This window comes from Thrips palmi, unplaced genomic scaffold (genome assembly GCF_012932325.1).
Source record: "Thrips palmi isolate BJ-2018 unplaced genomic scaffold, TpBJ-2018v1 HiC_scaffold_18, whole genome shotgun sequence".
Classification (NCBI taxonomy): Eukaryota; Metazoa; Arthropoda; class Insecta; order Thysanoptera; family Thripidae; genus Thrips; species Thrips palmi.
In genome coordinates, this window is record NW_023144627.1 from 7,418,872 (window position 1) to 7,437,050 (window position 18,179).

The 18,179-nt window shown below is 52.5% G+C and overlaps 1 protein-coding gene across 1 annotated transcript in view; it reads right to left on the bottom strand.

Annotated features, from left to right (window-relative positions):
- LOC117644663 (leucine-rich repeat-containing G-protein coupled receptor 5) overlaps positions 1-18,179 on the bottom strand; it is a 103,037-nt gene that overhangs the window by 6,302 nt on the left and 78,556 nt on the right. Inside the window, exons 6-16 of the mRNA XM_034384274.1 lie at positions 6,151-6,294; positions 5,788-5,859; positions 3,780-3,851; positions 3,629-3,697; positions 3,402-3,545; positions 2,950-3,090; positions 2,322-2,387; positions 1,572-1,715; positions 1,417-1,488; positions 820-1,112; positions 337-510 (exon numbers count right to left, since the gene is read on the bottom strand). Coding sequence (XP_034240165.1) covers positions 337-510; positions 820-1,112; positions 1,417-1,488; positions 1,572-1,715; positions 2,322-2,387; positions 2,950-3,090; positions 3,402-3,545; positions 3,629-3,697; positions 3,780-3,851; positions 5,788-5,859; positions 6,151-6,294 — 1,391 coding nt within the window. The remainder of the gene's footprint in view (positions 1-336; positions 511-819; positions 1,113-1,416; positions 1,489-1,571; positions 1,716-2,321; positions 2,388-2,949; positions 3,091-3,401; positions 3,546-3,628; positions 3,698-3,779; positions 3,852-5,787; positions 5,860-6,150; positions 6,295-18,179) is intronic.

Consider the following 18,179-nt stretch of genomic DNA (forward strand, 5'->3'; position numbering starts at 1 on the left):
CGCCCCGATCATCGGCAGCCAATGAGCGCGGGGCGCGGGGGCTTCCGACGGACAGCCCGCAAAAAGGCGAACCGGCGAGCCCGGCGGGGCGGACCGCCGCGGACCGCGCAAGCGGAAAAACCGGGAAAAACGGACAAAGGACCGAAAAGTCGTGACAGATGGCAGCAAGTTCGCGGCGGCCACCGACATCGGGTACTTCTTGGGCTGCTTCGGCGCGGACCTGCCAGGGGGATGGCGCCGCCTGAGAGGTAGGCAACCATTTTGCCCTTGTGGGTGGGCAACTTTTACGAGCTTTCCCGCCACCCTGAGACTGTCCCTGGATCCGGCCCGACTTGCCTGGCAAGGGCAGGCACTGGATCCTGCCCGTCGACTCCTGCGTCTGCTGCCTGCTCTCCTGCTCCTCGAAGTACTCCTCCACGTAGGCCGGCAGGTTGCCCGGGTACGTGAAGTCGGCGCCGAAGCTGTCCCACAGCTCGTTGATCTGCGTGCCGAACTTGTCCGAGAGGTTCTCTGCGGGAGGGAGAGAAAACATTGGGGAAAAATTCCAGCAATGCACCAGTCGAAAGGGTTGCAAACCCACAGTGGGCCAGAAAGCCGGTGGAGGCGGCCAAAACTCTCGACGCGTTTTGAGCTCCAGAGTCACTAAACGTGACTCGAACCGAACGTGTGACCCCACCAATGGACTCCTCGTTCGGAGAGCAATCCATTGGTGGGGTCACACGTTCGGTTCGAGTCCCATTTAGCGACTCTGGAGCTCAAAGCGCGTCTCGAGTTTTGTCCGCCTCCACCGGTCTGCTGGCCCACTGTGCGGGTACTCACGCAGCTGCGGCCAGATGTCGGTGAGCGACGAGTTCCAGAGGCTCATGTCGAACTCGTTGTCGGTGGGGAAGAGCACGGACTCGTGCAGCGGCACCCTGGCGGGCGGCTCGGCGGGGATGAGGGGCAGGAAGGGGCAGCAGTGGTAGGCGTAGGACAGCACGAGGGTCTGGACGCGCGGGAAGTGGCCGGGCGAGGGGAACTCGCGCAGGTTGGGGTTGTTGAAGGTCTTGAGGTGCAGCAGGCGCTCCAGCCCCGCGGGCGGCAGCCCGGGGAACAGGTTGTTGCCCAGGTTGCTGCGAGGCAGAGAGTGGCGAGCAAAGTTAGAGCAGCTCAAGTCTAGTCTCCTCTCATCGATTAATCGAACCCAATAGGAAATTTTACATTCACCACAGTTCAAAACTTAAAACGAAATAATCAATTTTTCCAACAACTAGGAATCGCTATTTCGTTTTCGATCAACCGAATTTAGATCATGTTTTCGATTCCGATCAACCGATTTTAGATACTGCTTTTCGATTTCGATCATTTTTTCCCACCAGATGCACCACTTTAAAACGGCGTGTTCTCTTTAAAACCTAGTAAGAAAAATACACTTACAGGTCCTCCAGTGAACTGACGGCCAGGAAGGCCTCCGGGTGGATGTAGCTGATGTCGTTCGCCTCCAGGTCCCTGCACCGCAAAAGAAACATCTTCAACTTTCTGCGGCAGCACTGCGAGGATTTCCCCACCCCCTAACAGTGTAGGGCACTCACAGGACTTGCAGCTTGGCCAGGCCGTCCAGGCCGTCGTGCGGCAGGGTCTGGATGTTGTTGTGCGCGAGCAGCAGGTCGTGGAGCTGTCGCAGTCCGGCGAACGGCCGCCCGGAGAGGCTGGCGATCTTGTTGCTGGCCAGGTCCCTGCGGGCAGAGGTTACTCCGGTCAGACAACGGTCAAATGGTTAAACCAACCACTTCCATATGTGCACATGGCACTCGAACTGAACGTGTGACCCCTTGAATGGATTGCTCTCCGAGCGAGGAATCCATTGGTGGGGTCACACGCTTGGTTCGTGTCTTGTTTAGCGACTCTGGAGCTCAAAACGCATCCGGAATTTTGACCAACCAATTATAATTCCAACCGGATACCATTGCCTCAAGGAGAAATCCGAGGGGGAATTTTACCGGTAACAGAGGTCCTAACAAGGACAAAAAATTGCTTTGTTTTCCCTTTTCCGGAAACGACTTCCGTGTTTTCGTTTCCCCGGCCACTTCCACTTCCGGTGTCGCGATTCTTCCTCCTTTTCCCACCCCACTTTGACCGACCGGCCATGTTTGCTATCCGTCCCTTCGGAGCCTCCGGGACCGCGCGTCTTCCACAAACACATTCACATCGGCATTCGCCCGTCCGCCGGCTCTGAGGACGTCTAGGACGTCTGGGCCCCCTAGGACGTCTAGGACGTCTGGGCCCCCTAGGACGTCTAGGACGTCTGGGACCCCTAGGACGTCTAGACTCTTGCTACTCACAGAACGCGGAGGTCCTTGCAGGCCGAGAGATCCGGCACGCGGGTCAGCTTGTTGGACTTCATGTCCCTGCAACCAACACAATCACAGTCAGAGTGCTGCTCGCCCTTCTCTTCAGACAGACGGACAGACAGACAGACAGACGGACAAACAGACAGACAGACGGACAGACAGACAGACAGACAGACAGACAGACAGACAGACAGACAGACAGACAGGGAGCGAAAACAAGTGAGGCCGTGTATCCTTGTGATGGGATGCGGCCCCGTCCGCAAAGTCCGCACACGCTTCAACACACTCATTCATCAATATCAGGATGAGGCACTCCGAGGAGATGAGTGCGTCTCCAGACGCTCCGTCGCGCACACTGCGCTCCGTGCTGGACGGAGGTTTCAGATTCGGAGCTCTCTTTACGGAACCGTTCTTTAAATACGTTAATTTTCAGTTACATTTAAAAGAAAAACAAACTAGGAAAAGCTATCGCTTTAGGCTGATCTGAAGGGTTCCCACCTTCACATATTTGTAATTTACTTTTCCAATTTTCCTCTATGTTGCTACATTAGTGACAATTTTCAAGTATTCGTGTAATTTACTAAGGATGTTTCTGGATTAACATAGTGGTGAAACTCACAGGCTCTTGAGCTTGGGGCAGGTGGAGCACAACGACTGCGGCACCTCCCGCAGCGACGCGCGGTCCAGCCTCAGGATCTCCAGCGCCGCGGTGCCGTTCAGCGAGGGGAACTCGGTCAGGTCTCGGGCGTCGGACAGGATCCTGGGGAACGCCGAGAAAGTTAGTCCGAAACGTTCCCAAATCAAGTTGAACCAACCGCACAGTGAAAAAGAAAGGTTAAGTCAGAACGACTTCGGAATGATTAGTTATAAAGTTGACTGTGGGGCTGTACTTTCTGGACCGGTAACATTGATAAGGAAAATATCTAAATTTCATTTTCTATTTCTTAATTAAACAAAAATTTTAAATGTTTTTTGAATTTTTTAATTTTTTTAAGAAATTTTATTTGCTTTGATCTCAATTTTTTTGGGTTGATCCTCGGGTTCCGCTTACGTCGCTTGCTTTCCACTTACAGCTTGCGCAGCTTGGGCAGGAAGGAGAAGGCGTGGGGGTGCACGGCGGCCAGGGGGTTTCCCTTGAGCTCCAGCAGGGCCAGCCCCGGCGACTTCTGCAGCGCGCCTGCGGGAATGTACTTGATGCGGTTGCCGGACACGGACCTGCATTGCAAACGCATTAGAAAAGCCAAAGTCGCAGAAAAAAATATTAAAAACTCCATAAAGTATGTGTACGAGAGACTTACAGCTCCTGCAGGGCAGAAAGATGTGACAGAGCCTCTGGAATGTGCGTCAGAAAATTGTCGTCCAACTCCCTGCCAACAAAACAGCCACGGTACAACTTAGTTTCGATTTTTGTTGTTTCGGTAACCGTCATCGACTGAAAGGCACACTCACAGCACTCGGAGGGAAGTCAGGTTGGCGAAGGCCTCCTCGTCGATCTCGCTGATTTGATTCCGTTTGAGCAGTCTGGAGGGGCAAACAAAAACATGGCGTCATGCAGGGGTTAACCTCACCGTAAACAACAACAACAACTTGTCGACGTGCTGAAAAAGACCAAGGGGTTACCCACTGAGGTAATCCTGTGTACACCCACTCGGTAATCATGGGTAATCGTGGTAATCTCGGTAATCTTGGTAATCGTGGTAATCTTGTAGTAATCGTAGTAATCGTGGGGTAATCTTGTAGTAATCGTAGTAATCGTGTGGTAATCTTGGTAATCGCAACTGTGTGGGCGGGATTCTAACGCCTGCAGAGCAGGCGGGCATGTGTCGGGCCCAAAATGGCATACGATCATGGTCTGGCCCTTAATAGTAATGGTAATGGCAAGGTAGGCCACCAATTAGGCCCGCAAGGCACCAGTGTGGGAGTGGAGGCCGACATAGTCCCTGCTCGGGGAGGTGTCTTCCCCGGGCACCCGAAGTGACCCGAAGCCACCCGAAGGCGTGTCTGGTATGTGCGTCCTCGTGCCACATTTTAAATTTTTTGTGAACTAAATTGACTTTTATTTTCCTATCCAAAACTATTGCTGACAAAGATACTACTTAAGAGGACTCTCAAGAAGTTGCCTCTCCACTATATTATATTATTAAGAATTATTTTTTGTTTGCAGTTTTTCATATTTGACCAAAATATGGAACTTGTTTTAACTTAGTCTCTTTAGAAGTCAGGGGTGGAATGGCGGCAAAATAAACTTCTCTTACGCCCGACCACGCCAGAATCTTGTACCATACCCAAAAAAATCCAAGCAGACGAAATCGCGCAACACCGTCACTTCTCATCACCTTGGCTCCTATGGTGAGCTATGGCCGGCAAATACACTATGCATTATTCGCAGTAGCTCTGTTTCCGGAGACGAGCCATTCAAGTGAAAGTGAGAACACGGTTATTATCCAAGAATGCTAATAGACATTGTTATCGCTGAGCAATCATGGTAATCATGAGGTAATCTTGGTAATCGCTTGGTAATCGTGGTAATCTTTTGGTGATCATAGTAATCACTAGGTAATCCTGGTAATCCCGGTAATCTTAGTAATCCTGGTAATCAATGTAATTTTGGTAATCACGAATCCTGTGTACGCTAAAAATTTGAGTGGGTAACCCCTTGAAAAAGACCCGTCGTTACAAGACTTCCAGCCGATAACACCGACATGTCTTCGAAAGTACAGGAGGCAGGCGGCGAGGCTGAGGATGGGCTATGTGTGTGTGTGTGTGTGTGTGTGTGTGTGTGTGTGTGTGTGTGTGTGTGTGTGTGTGTGTGTGTGTGTGTGTGTGTGTGTGTGTGTGCGCGCGCGCGCGCGCGTGAGTTGAGGTCACTCCTCCCTTACACGAGGTTTTTTTTTCGGCCCCATCTAGCCGCTGCCGCTGTCAATCACAGAAATATCGGCGCGTCGCCTGACCTCGCACAAAACACGCCGGGGAAGGGGAAGGCCCTCGCGGCCGCCATCCAGGCGAAGGCTGACACCACCCGCCGGGAAAACTTGACGCCATCATATAAAATATTCCGACAAAGGGCGCCAAAGTTTGTGGCCGTTCTGTCCGGCGGGGGATAAGCTCCAACAGGCACCGCCGATCCGGCCTGAGGCGGCGGACAGGAAGTCGCCGGCGAGCCTCGCTTCCGGTTATGAGAAATTCGGTCCAGAGGCCGCGGCACTGTGGGCCAGAAGACCGGTGCCGCCGGCCGAAACTCTAGACGCGTTTTGAGCTCCAGAGTCGCTGAATGGGACTCGAACCGATCGTGTGACCCCACCAATGGATTGCTCTCCGAACGAGGAATCCATTGGTGGGGTCATACGTTCGGTTCGAGTGCCATTTAGCAACTCTGGAGCTCAAATCGCGTCCGGGGTTTCAACCGCCTCCACCGGTCTTCTGGCCCACTGTGCGCCGCCGCCGTCGCAATACTCACAGTATGACGAGCGAGTCCATCCGGGGGAAGTCGCCCGCGCGCACGGCGCCGAGGAGATTGGTCCCCAAGTTCCTGCAGGGAGAAAGGGAAACCGTTCAGGGCCTGCTTGGTCGGCGCGTCGGTGCGTCGGAGCGGGCAGAGCGCCTGTGAGGTAGGCCGCCGCCGAGCAGCGGTGCGCGTCGAGGCGGGGATTGCCTACCTCGCAGGCTGTTGCCTGGCCCTCGCGCTCGCTGCACTCCTTATTAGCCACCAATATTCATACTTTATTCGGGTTTAATCGAGTTTGACTGGTTCGATTAGATTTAAAAAAAAAAAAGGTTTCGAACACTCGACTCCAATTTGAGATATCGAAAAGTGACTCACAGAGCCTCCAGGCTGCGTAGCGGCTGCAGGGCGCGCGTCGGCACCCCTCGCAGTTGGTTCAGCTCCAGGCGCAGGTTCCGCAGCGCGCCCTGGCTCTCGAACATCGCCGGCGACAACTCCGAGAGCTCGTTCTGGTCCAGCTGCCTGCGAAGCCAACAAAACAAAACACGTCAGAGGAAATCAAGCGCGGCCCTTTACAGTGGGCCAAAAGACCGGTGGAGGCGACCAAAACTCTAGACGCGTTTTGAGCTCCAGAGTCACTAAATGGGACTCGAACCGAACGTGTGACCCCACCAATGGATTCCCCGTTCTGAGAGCAATCCATTGGTGGGGTCACACGTTCGATTTGAGTCCTGTCTAGCGACTCTGGAGCTCAAAACGCGTCTAGAGTTTCGGCCCACTGTGCCTGGTCCCTTCCAGGGCTCTGACCTTTGGCGCGTCCTTTAGGACTAATTAGGCCCCGTGCCGGCCGTGCCCCACTTGGCAGCTCCGCCAGACGTGCACTTGCAGTGGCGCGATTTACGAAGCCCGCGTCTAAACGAGATCTCCAAACTAATTGCTATTCATTGACACGGTGGCGCTGCCGCTATCGCGATTCGTGTCAGCAGGAGAGAAAAAAAAACTGTCAATTTCCGGCTGCTTTAAACAAGCAAGCAGCCCGACGATTAAGACGCAGATAGCACCGCGCCTTCACTCTCCGTGCGACAAACCACCACACACCACCGGCACACGGAAAAAAATAGATTAGCTGTCACAGCTAATATGTTTGCTGATATTTCTTTAGCTAAGAAATTTAGTTGGTGCAACCAAAAAAATAGCTTCGACAGCAAATATTTTGCTCCAACAGCCAATATGAAAGTTAGTTCTCACGACTAATAATTTTAGCTACGTGGAACGAGAAGTTTGCTTCACATCTCAATAGTTAGTTGTAAAGACTGACATGTAATCACAGACACGAAAAGAAAAAAAAACCAATCGAAATTGGAATCGAACCTGGGACCTGATGATTGAGAGACAAGGCCGCTAACCACTGCGCTGTCACAGTGATGACGTTTGCCTGTCGCCAAAGATCGCGTATGAAGCCGACGACGACAGATTTCCCGAGTTTGTCGGCGAGACACGTCTTAACGGTCGCTCTGTTGTCCGGTATGCAGATCGTCATTGTGGCGTAGTGGTTAGCGGCCCTGTCTCGCAGTCGTCAGGTCCCAGGTTCGATTCCAATATCGAGTGGGTTTTTTTTTCTTTTCGTGTCTGTGATTACATGTCAGTCTTTACAACTAACTATTGAGATGTGAAGCAAACTTCTCGTTCCACGTAGCTAAAATTATTAGTCGTGAGAACTAACTTTCATATTGGCTGTTGGAGCAAAATATTTGCTGTCGCAGCTATTTTTTTGGTTGCACCAACTAAATTTCTTAGCTGAAGAAATAACAGCAAACATATTAGCTGTGACAGCTAATCTATTTTTTTCCGTGCAAACGCGATAAGGGGAGTAATTGCTCCATCGGCGGTACCGGGCAGGTACCGCATAAGAAAACAAAAAAAAGGAATGAGAGGGGGAAGGACAACAAGACGAAGAAAACAACAACAATGTAGTGGAGAGGTGACGACGATGACAAGAAGAACTAGAAGAAGAAGAAGAAGAAGAAGAAGAAGAAGAAGAAGAAGAAGAAGAAGAAGAAGAAGAAGAGAAGAAGAAGAAGAAGAAGAAGAAGAAGAAGAAGAAGAAGAAGAAGAAGAAGAAGAAGAAGAAGAAGAAGAAGAAGAAGAAGAAGAAGAAGAAGAAGAAGAAGAAGAAGAAGAAGAAGAAGAAGAAGAAGAAGAAGAAGAAGAAGAAGAAGGGGTAGTAAAAGACACGCCGCCGCTACGCAAACTGCAAGACGCGAGGCCGCGACGCGACGCGCCATTTTTCCCCCGCCTCGTATATCACTCTCGCTTCTCCTCCGTCCGCTCGTCCGCGTCTCCCCGTCTCCGCGGCGTCCCCGAGAACGTCCCCGAGGACCGGGGGACGTCCCGCCCGACTTGGCGGACAATGCGGGGCGCACAGTGGGCCAGAAGACCGGTGGAGGCGGCCGAAACTCTGGACGCGTTTTAGGCTCTTAAGTCGCCAAACAGGACTCGAACCGAACGTGTGACCCCACCAATGGGTTCCTCGTTCGGAGAGCAATCCGTTGGTGCGGTCACACGTTCGGTTCGAGTCCCATTTAGCAACTCTGGAGCTCTGCACGCGTCTAGAGTTTTGGCCGCCCCCACCGGTCGTCCGGCCCACTGTGGCACGGAGGGATGCTCCCCGCCTTCCCGATTATCATCGAGTCCCCCCGGGATCCCCGACGGGATCCGGGATCCCTGCGGGACTTCTGGCTGCGGCGCTTGCGGCCGCGCGATCAAACGACGATTTGTTGGATTTATGAGGGACTCCCCTCGTTAAGTCCCTCCTCTCTCTTCCTCGTTCGACGTGTGTGTGTGTGTGTGTGTGTGTGTGTGCGACAGAGACGGACGATGGGGACGACGCCCCCGCCGTGTTTTACTACGCGTGTTAAATGCGATGGCACGGCGGCGCAGCGGCGGAGCGCGGGGCACAGCTTGCGGCAGGTCGCGGCCCGGGACGCGGGGTTGATGCGCCGTGCTGGCGCCAATTCAAGCCGGCCGGGGCGGGGCGAGGGGGCGGGGCGAGGGGGCGGGGCAGGGGCGGATCCAGCGGCCACCTTCGGAGGGGGAAGCAGCGCCGTCTGCCAACCTAGAGGGACGAAGAGTGAATTTTTGCCTACCTACAGGTGTTTGTTTTTGTTATTGTTTCTGTTTCCTACATGTTTGTTTGTTGATACTGTTCTCTATGCGTTTCTCAGCCACAGCTGATTTCTCACACATTGCTTACTAGAATGATGAATTAGAATTCTATGAGAAGTTTTTTTAGAACAAAATTTTTAAATTGTGTAATATTTTAAAACTTTTATTTTCGAGAGAGTTTATTTAAATATTTTTGGAAATTGGTCGTTTGTTTTGACCGGCCACCCCTGTTGTCCGGCCGGTGCCGCCGCCGGGGTCGTTACGGTGCACGTCCAGAGTTGCTTTCGGATTGGGGGGGGGCTTCGAAAGTGAAAGTCACAAGCGAGTTGGGGGACGGCTGGACGGCTCGCTCCAACAGATAGTTGAATTGATTTATTGCCGACGCGGCGAGACGCGGCGAGACGCGGGCACGGCCAAGGACGCGCCGAGGCCCCCAGGACCCCCTAGACTGATATGCCAGCGACGTCTTCGATAGTGTTCCTCGGGGCAATATCAGCCGGACGGACGACCATTCAGAGTTTCCGACAAACAGAACGTCTTTATAGTGGGGTCGTCCACATATTACATCCTGGACCTGTGTGCGTGAGTGTGTAGGTGTGTTGGTGCGGTGTGTGTGTGTGTGTGTGTGTGCGTGTGTGTCTGTGTGTGTGTGTGTCTGTGCCGTCCTGAATAAATTGGACGTTTATGTTGATGACTTGCAGGGGGCAGGTCAAAGCCGCCCTTAAAGTGTAAGGGATGCAGACGTCAGGGGGAAAAATTGTCCAGAAATGCCGTGAACGTAAACGGGCGGGCATCAGGGGCAGCCCCACCGCGGCCAGGATTCGCGGGTATGCTCTTCCCCGTGCAACTTTGTCCCCAAAGTACCCGCTTTACGGCAGTGGCCACCACGGGCACCGCCTTGACGGCCTCCTCGACGGCCACCTCCTCGACGGCAACCCCCTTGACGGCCACCTCCTCGACGGCCATCTCCTCGACGGCAACCCCCTTGACGGCCACCTCCTCGACGGCCATCCCCTCGACGGCCACCTCTTCGACGGCCACCGCTAAACAAGACTCGAACCAAACGAGTGACCCCACCAATGGATAGCTCTCCGAACGAGCAATCCATTGGTGGGGTCACACGTTCGGTTCGAGTCCTGTTTAGCGACCCTGGAGCTCAAAACACGTCTAGAGTTTTGGCCGCCTCCACCGGTCTTCCGGCCCACTGTGCGCCACTCCGCACTTTTCCGTCGCTGCCGGTCGCTGCGCTGCGCGTGCCGCCGTAGTGGGCCGGCCGGTGAATGCCACGGCGTTTCCTCTCCCCCACCTCCTAAATAATAACAGTAATGACACTGTGCTGACGGCGCCTCTGACAAACGCCCTGCCCGCCTTGCCTGGCCCAGCCGCGCCCCGGGGCTGCGTGCGGGTCATGTGCGAGACGCAGCACGGAGGGGGCCGCGCGGAGGGAGGGAGAGGAGGGGGGGGGCACTTTCGGACGCGGCCTGTTGCCTGGCTGGCCTTAGGGGGCGGCGGGCATTTGTTGCCATTTGTCCCAGATGGAGATATACATGGCGGAGACTGAAGTGCGAGTGCTCTCTCTCTCTCTCTCTCTCTCTCTCTCTCTCTCTCTCTCACACACACACACACACACATAGAGTAAAGGTGACGGACGCAAAAGCCCCCTAGCACAAACACAAATAATTATAATGTTGCTCTGGTGATATACATATCTCAATAATTTAGGGGTTGCTGACATTGGACTGTGTTTGTTCAAGGCAGAACTCGTAAAGAGAACGCGCATGCATTATGCCACGGCACTGGTAATAGCAAATACGTTCGAAGCCTTCGCAGGGCACGCCACCACAAAACGTGGATGGAATCGACGTAAATGACCACGGATTCCTACGGCAATGTCAGGCCAGATACGAAAGTACACTCTAAATGTTGCAAAGTGAAGATTCTCCATGGTGGAAACGTTCCATATTATGGTGGTGCAGCTGACTTCATAACCACTGAGAATTCACTGTACCTTATAGATATTTTGACGAATTTCGTTGATATGTATTAAGGAGAAAATCTCTACCATAATATATTGGTGCAGCCTTTCACCGAAGGACATTTACAGTGTAACCGATAACTGAAGTCATTCCAACCTAACATTCGTTGCAGTGCATATCCCCTCTCGCCTTGCGCGAATTCAGCCCGAGACAGCCGCCTTCCCACGGAGCTCAAAACCGAACCGCAAAAACAGACAAACGCGTTAAAATAAGGGAAAAGGGTGGAAAGACAGGGGAGGGGGAAACGCCCATTTGCGGCGCGAGCAAGAACAGCCGAGCGGGGCAAAGCACGCGGTAGCAGACTCGTTCCGAGAGTCGTCTCTCTGTCTCTCTCGCACCTACGCGGAGCGCCCCGTGAGTGCGAGAGAGACAGAGCGACGACTCTGAGGGGTAGTAGCAACCCGGGAGGGTGCGGCGGCGAGGCCGGGCGAGGCGGCACGGCGTCGCAGGCCGGGTAACAGAGGGTAAGAAGGGTAAGTAACAGTCCCCCAGGACGGGTAGAGGGCGGGTCGCGCTGTGGGACGCGGCGCCCACGCTCGTCCCGTCTCTCTCGCACCCACACGGGGCGCCCGCGAGTGCGAGAGAGACAGAGCGACGAAAACGACTCGCAGCTTGCTGAGTCGCTCCCCTCGCTTGGGCCGGGCCGTCTGGTCCACTGCAGGATCAGCCCACACCCTGGCCGCCCCGGCCGCACCGCGTCGCCGTGCACCGGCCCGGCGCTCTGTCTCTCTCGCACCCGCACGGGGCGCCGCACGTGCGAGAGAGAAAGAACCAGTCGCCAGGCAGATTTATCCGCTTCCCTTCTTCCCTTGCAGTGTGCCGGTCCCGGGTACCGCCACCCCGCCGGGCCGCCGCACAGTGGGCCGGAAGACCGGTGGAGGCGGCCAAAACTCCAGACGCGTTTTGAGCTCCAGAGTCGCTAAACAGGACTCGAGCCGAACGTGTGACCCCACCAATGGATTCCTCGTTCGGAGAGCAATCCATTGGTGGGGTCACACGTTCGTTTCTAGCCCCATTTAGTGACTCTGGAGCTCAAAACGCGTCTGAAGTTTTGGGCGCCCCACCGGTCTTCCGGCCCACTGTGGGACGGCGCCGCAGAGCAGCACCGGGTACTATACGGGTACTGCCGGGGCGGCCGGGGCGCTGAACAATTGGCTGAGCTTTCAACTGTCGGGCATAAATTGCAGAGCCTCGCGCACACAGCGGCACACAGCGGCACGCAGCCACAGCGCAGGTTCGAGGGAGACACCCCGAGAAAAATGGAGACAAAGTAGTGCGGCTGGCCCCGCGAAAGCGCGCCGCCGCCGCCGGTATTCGAACCCAGCCCTCCGGGCGAGCGGGAGGCGAGCGCGAGCGCGCCAAGGGGAAAGATATTTAAATTACCCAGCCCGTGTGGGGCGCTTTTTGCTGGGGCGCCGCGTCCTCTGTGCGGCATTGTGTCGCCGTGTGTGTGTGTGTGTGTGTGTGTGTGTGTGTGTAGAGAGAGAGAGAAAGAGAGAGAGAGAGAGAGAGAGAGAGAGAGAGAGAGAGAGAGAGAGAGAGAGAGAGAGAGAGAGAGAACGGGGTAGGGGCCAAGGTTCGGGGTCCAGCACCGCGTTGGAGTCACTGGAGGTTATCTTTCAATAACAACGACCCTGCAAAACCACCGCCACCACCACTGGCTGCTCTTCCGCGTGAAAATTGACGAGGAAAGTGAGAAAGGAAAAGCGACCAAAACAGAGAAAAACTGAAGAAAAAACGGTCGAAAATGGCAGTGTGTTGGCGCCGGCTGGCCGCCGGGTGGGTCGGCGGGGTCATAGCAAGGACCATTGCGTCTGTAGGTGAGCCGCAGCAGATTGCAGAAGGGGGAGGGGGCGGTACCACACTTTCACTCGGAGGGTCCTGGCAGAATGATTCCGAACATCCCTTGCGTCGTTCCGTCTCTCTCTCGCTCAAGAAGCGATCCGCACGGGTGCGTGAGAGACAGAGCGACGAGAGAGAGAAGAGAGAGAGAGAGAGAGAGAGAGAGAGATGGTGGCATAGGGGACGTGTTAAGATGTAAAGCGAAGCAAAGAGCTCAAAAGGGGCCATTACCATCAAGGATTCCAACCTTGCCCCCGGCGCAGGCAGAATGAGATACCGCACTTTGAATCATGCGACACGCAGAGAGAGAGAGAGAGAGAGAGAGGGGGGGGGGGGGGGTTACAGGCCCCACGCCGTCGTGTGTGTATAGTACGAGCAGCCCGCCCCCGGCAACGTGTTTTTGCCTTTTTTACTCGCTTGGCCGCGCGCGTGCTGGGCCGCGTTACCGCAGGCCCAACAATACACTACGCACGCACGCACGCACACACACACACACACACACACACACACACACACACACACACACCCCCGTCCCTGACCGCCTGAGTGAGCATATGGGTGCAGCGGTCCATTCTTGGCAGCGAGGCGGCCTAGGCGGTCTGGGGGAGCCCTCCGATTGGTGGGGCCTTGCTCATTATCAGCCAATGGGAGCGCGGCCTACCGTCTAGTAATGCGGGGCACCCCTTGCTCTCGCACAGAGGGGAAGGGGGTTCATTTTTTCCAGCGTGGGCGTCGCATGGGATTCTGGTGACGTCAACCCGGGGGAGGGGAAGGGGGTGGTGATAGGGTACTTTTCGAGCAGTGCGTGCGGCTCGCTGAGGCACAGTGGGCCAGAAGACCAGCGCCGGCGGCCGAAACTCTAGACGCGTTTTGAGCTCCAGAGTCGCTAGCTAGAAAAGATCGTGTGACCCCGCCAATGGATTCCTCGTTCGGAGAGCAATCCATTGGTGGGGTCACACGTTCGGTTCGAGTCCCATTTAGCGACTCTGGAGCCCAAAACGCTTCCGGTGTTCAGACCGCCTCCACCGGTCTTCTGGCCCACTGTGCGCCGGGCGCTTCGAACAGAGTCCGTCGGGTTACGAGCGTGCCGTCCGGCCTCATATGCGCGCGGCGTACCGACCAGTGGGCAGACGGACAGACAGACAGGCAGACAGACAGGCAGACAGATAGGCAGACAGACAGACAGACAGACAGACAGACAGACAGACAGACGGACAGAGGGACGAGCGACGGCGTTCCGGATTTAAGGGCCGCGTGCTTCGTTGACCGTTACACGAGGCGCCATGCATGTCGGCAAAACTTGACTCTATTTCCCTCGTTTTCTAAAACTAATTGCAATCATCAGGTTAGGCTGCCATTAGAAAATTAATTGGCGAGCGATAGCGAGCCCTTGCCGTGTTTGGGCGCTCCAAAAAGTGACTGGTCGTGCGTCTGTCTGTCTGTAGCGTACACGCTCACGTTTCTCAGCAACTACAACACAAAAGTTCCCAAAATTTTGCACCGAACATCCCCTAAAGGTCCCACGGGGGGAGTTATTTTATATTCACGATTACTACCGTTTGAAATATTCAAAACATCTTTTTGAATTAGGTTCTTAGCATGGTTAGGTTGGCAGCATATATAGCAATTTTTCATACTTGCGGCCGCGGCTCTCAAATACGGGACTGGCAAAACATTGGCAAATAAAACAAAATAAGAGGAAAAGGGCTTAGAAGTGAGTTCGGTCTTATTTTTTTCGATATTCTAAATGATTGAAACCCCTCCGGAGTGTCAACACAGTAAAATACGGAAAATGAAAGTGAAAATTATTACGCGTTTCGTCCGTCCGTCCGCCCCCTCCCCTCCCCCGCCACAGGGGAAATGTTTTAGTCAGTGGAGTGTGTTTGATCGTTTGATAATTGCAAGAATGATTTGGTCTTTTTTTAGTTTTGAGAGTGTATTTCCATTTTTATTCTCAGACATTATACTTTTTAGTTTTTTGCTTTGCTCAATAACAGTTAGAAAATAGATCAATACAATCTAAAAGAAAAACAGACACTAATCTTGCCAAAAAATAGTCTTTACTGACTCTTGGCACTGACTCTGGGGAAAGGCTTCATTGCAATGCTGTAAGTTTACTATAGTACAAACCCTTTAAAGATAACTATAGGGTGGTGAGTTTGCGCATACATGGTTTGACTTGACATCTGATTCAATGATACGATTCAGTGACTTGGTCGCATGATTTCATGAGACGATTCTTTTAATTTCATCTTACATTGTCTGCGACAACTGGTAATTTGTGTCAGTCATGGTTTGAGTTGGCTGTCTTTTTAATTTTTCAGAATGTTAGGTAATACTTATGCTATACTGTTTTAAAGATTAAATACACGTCATGACTATCATTATGAAAAAGATTAACTTGCGTTTAGCAATAAGTGGGCTCGACTTGAATTCAATGGAACGATTCATTGGATCTGACAGAAGGTCCTCTCCGTAAAGTAGTTGCAATCAGCCTGCCTGTAAATGTGTCTTTTTTTAAATTTAAATTGAGATAAATAAATGTATTTTATCCCTAGTTTAAAATAAAAGGGAGATAAAAGGCTTTGTAGGTATTACTTATCATTGTGTATTCAGATTCAATAACAAGGAATATCAATGGTAATTGAAGCTTTGTGAATCGTTAAGTAATTCAATGCTGGCTGTTGAATGTTACTCGACTGAGTAACAGTGTCAGGGTTCATCTTGCGACACAATGAACAGAAACAACTTAGAAATTGCGAAAATGACTTCCAATTTCATCCCAGACCATTACTTTTCCCCAAAAATTTTCCAAATTTTTGACCAAAATTTTGAAGTCGAGTTTACATAGTTTCCTGCAGTTTTGGGTGTGCTGATCACGAAAATGACTTCCAATTTCATCCCCGACCTTTACTTTTCCAAATATTTACCAATTTCGGGCCAAAATTTTTTAGTCGAGTTATACATAGTTTCCTGCAGTTTTTGGTGTGCTGATCACGAAAATGACTTCCAATTTCATCTCAGACCTTTACTTTTCCAAATATTTACCAAATTTTTGGGCCAAAAATTTTTTAGTCGAGTTTTACATAGTTTCCTGCAGTTTTTGGTGTGCTGATCACGAAAATGACTTCCAATTTCATCTCAGACCTTTTTACTTTTCCAAATATTTACCAATTTTGGACCAAAATTTTTGAGTCGAGTTTTACATAGTTTCCTGCAGTTTTAGGTGTGCTGATCACGAAAATGACTTCCAATTCCATCCCAGACCTTTACTTTTCCCAAAATTTACCAATTTGTGACCAAAATTTCAAAGTTGAGTTTCCCATTGTTTCCTGCAGTTTTCAGTAAGATAATCACGAAAATGACATGAATTCCGGCCCTTTCGTGACGGAAGACACTGTATTGGCCTTATTCTGCACATATTCTTCGCCATCTCCTTTAAGAATGTGTTCAGACGCATCGCTCGCCTACTACGCGCCCAAACTAAACGGCGCGTACCCCTAGTTATTTTGACGATAAATTTACAGGGTGCTCTTGTAGAGTAGTGGTCATCGACAAGGAAGTCCAAGCAAACGTTTTTTGCCAGTGTGGGTTGCCTCCGGTGAGCCAGCTGATGCGGGGCCAAAGAAGCTGATCTCCACGTTTTCGGAACGCCCCTTCCTTTTAGGGTGTACTGTCGCTGGGACGCGGGAGGCCGGTCAGGCCCGCTCTAAACTCCCAGGGCTCGCCAAGGCCTCAGGCCGCCTGCTTCACACTGAGAAAACCTTACAAACTATTTTGGGCCTTACAAAGAAAAGTAGTTTGTATAACAAAGTATTTTGAGCATACGTAAGCTTACAAAGAAAATACTTCGTAATTTACGAACTATTTCTTCGTATAACAAAGTATTTTAGTTTGTTATACGTATGCTCAAAATACTTCGTAAGGTTTTAAGAGTGCAGCGTTAGCAGCGTAAGGCGCCGGTGGATGGCCTGGGCGTGCTGGCTCTCCCACCCTCGAAGAAAAAGAGTACTTACAAAAAATTAATATTACGCACTCTCAGACTCGCTTGGTTTTAACATTTTGTCAGCAGCACCTCAAGTAATTTAAGCAACAATAATGCGTAATTTTCGCTTTGGTTATTATTATTTCCATATTTGGAGTCTTAGTGCTTATTGACAAAAAAATTTTCTTCAATAATTTTATGCAGTAAATTGTACGTGTCCAAGAATGAATTACTACATATTACTGTTGTAGGCAATAGTACCTGGTTACTGACGACAAAGTCAGTAACAAGCTGAGAGTGTGTATACTGCAGCGGACCCACTTAAAGTGATGAGAACAAACCGAAGCAACTAGGACCAGCGAGCTTTGTGAACATGTTACCGAAGTCCCTCGTGTTTTGGCAGAAGCGTCCTTCCATACGCAGACTGCGCGGGAGGTCTCCTCTCTCTCTCTCTCTCTCTCTCTCTCTCTCTCTCTCTCTCTCTCTCTCTCTCTCTCTCTCTCGCACTCATAGGGCGTAGCCTTCGGGTGCGAGACAGAGACAGCCTGCAGCCAGCCAGCCCCCGGGTCCCTGACCCTGCTGGACTCTTATTACCATTGGCCATGGAAATACACACACAACTTGACGCTGCCCTTTCGGTCGTCCGCTGTCTCTCTCGCACTCGCGGGCAGAGCGACGAGGCGGCGGCGGGCGCCTTCGGGTCGGACCTCATCACCCTGGCCGGCTCGGTCCCGAGCTCGGTCCAGCACGTCTAGCGTTCCCCTCCCAGTGGCGTAGCGTACCCCCAAGGCAGCACTCTGCACCGCCACGCCGATGCGTCATCTGAGTGGCGAGCCTGTAGGACAAGCAGTCCCTCTTAGCCGCGTGCTGCGCCGTGCTGCGCGCCGCTGTGAGGGCGGACATGTATTGCCCAGACTGATTCCGAGTGCTCTCTCTCTCTCTCTCTCTCTGTCTCTCTCTCTCTCTCTCTCTCTCTCTCTCGCAGGTCAACGCTTCCTCCGGGCGCTGCGGCTGCTCTGCCATAACCGAGCGTCGTGCATGTTGCAAGGCTGTGTGTCTCTGTCTCTCTTCAACCAACAGTGTCACACAGCCCTTCCTCTCCTTTCTGCACACACACACACACACACACACACACACATCAGGAGGCCAAGTGAAGATGTCCTTGTCCAGCTAGACCGCTTTCCACTGCGCGAACTGTGAACGAGGACGAGCAGGGCGCCGCAATATTGAGATGGAAGGAAGACTTTCCCTTTTTCTTGCACCCACCCCTTCCCCCTCCCCCACCCTCCAGAAACGTCGTCCGTGCAAGTAGCTGGTCGAGCTGGTGCAAGACGATGGCTTCGTGACTCCCGTTTCTCTCTTCTTCTTCTTCTTCTTCT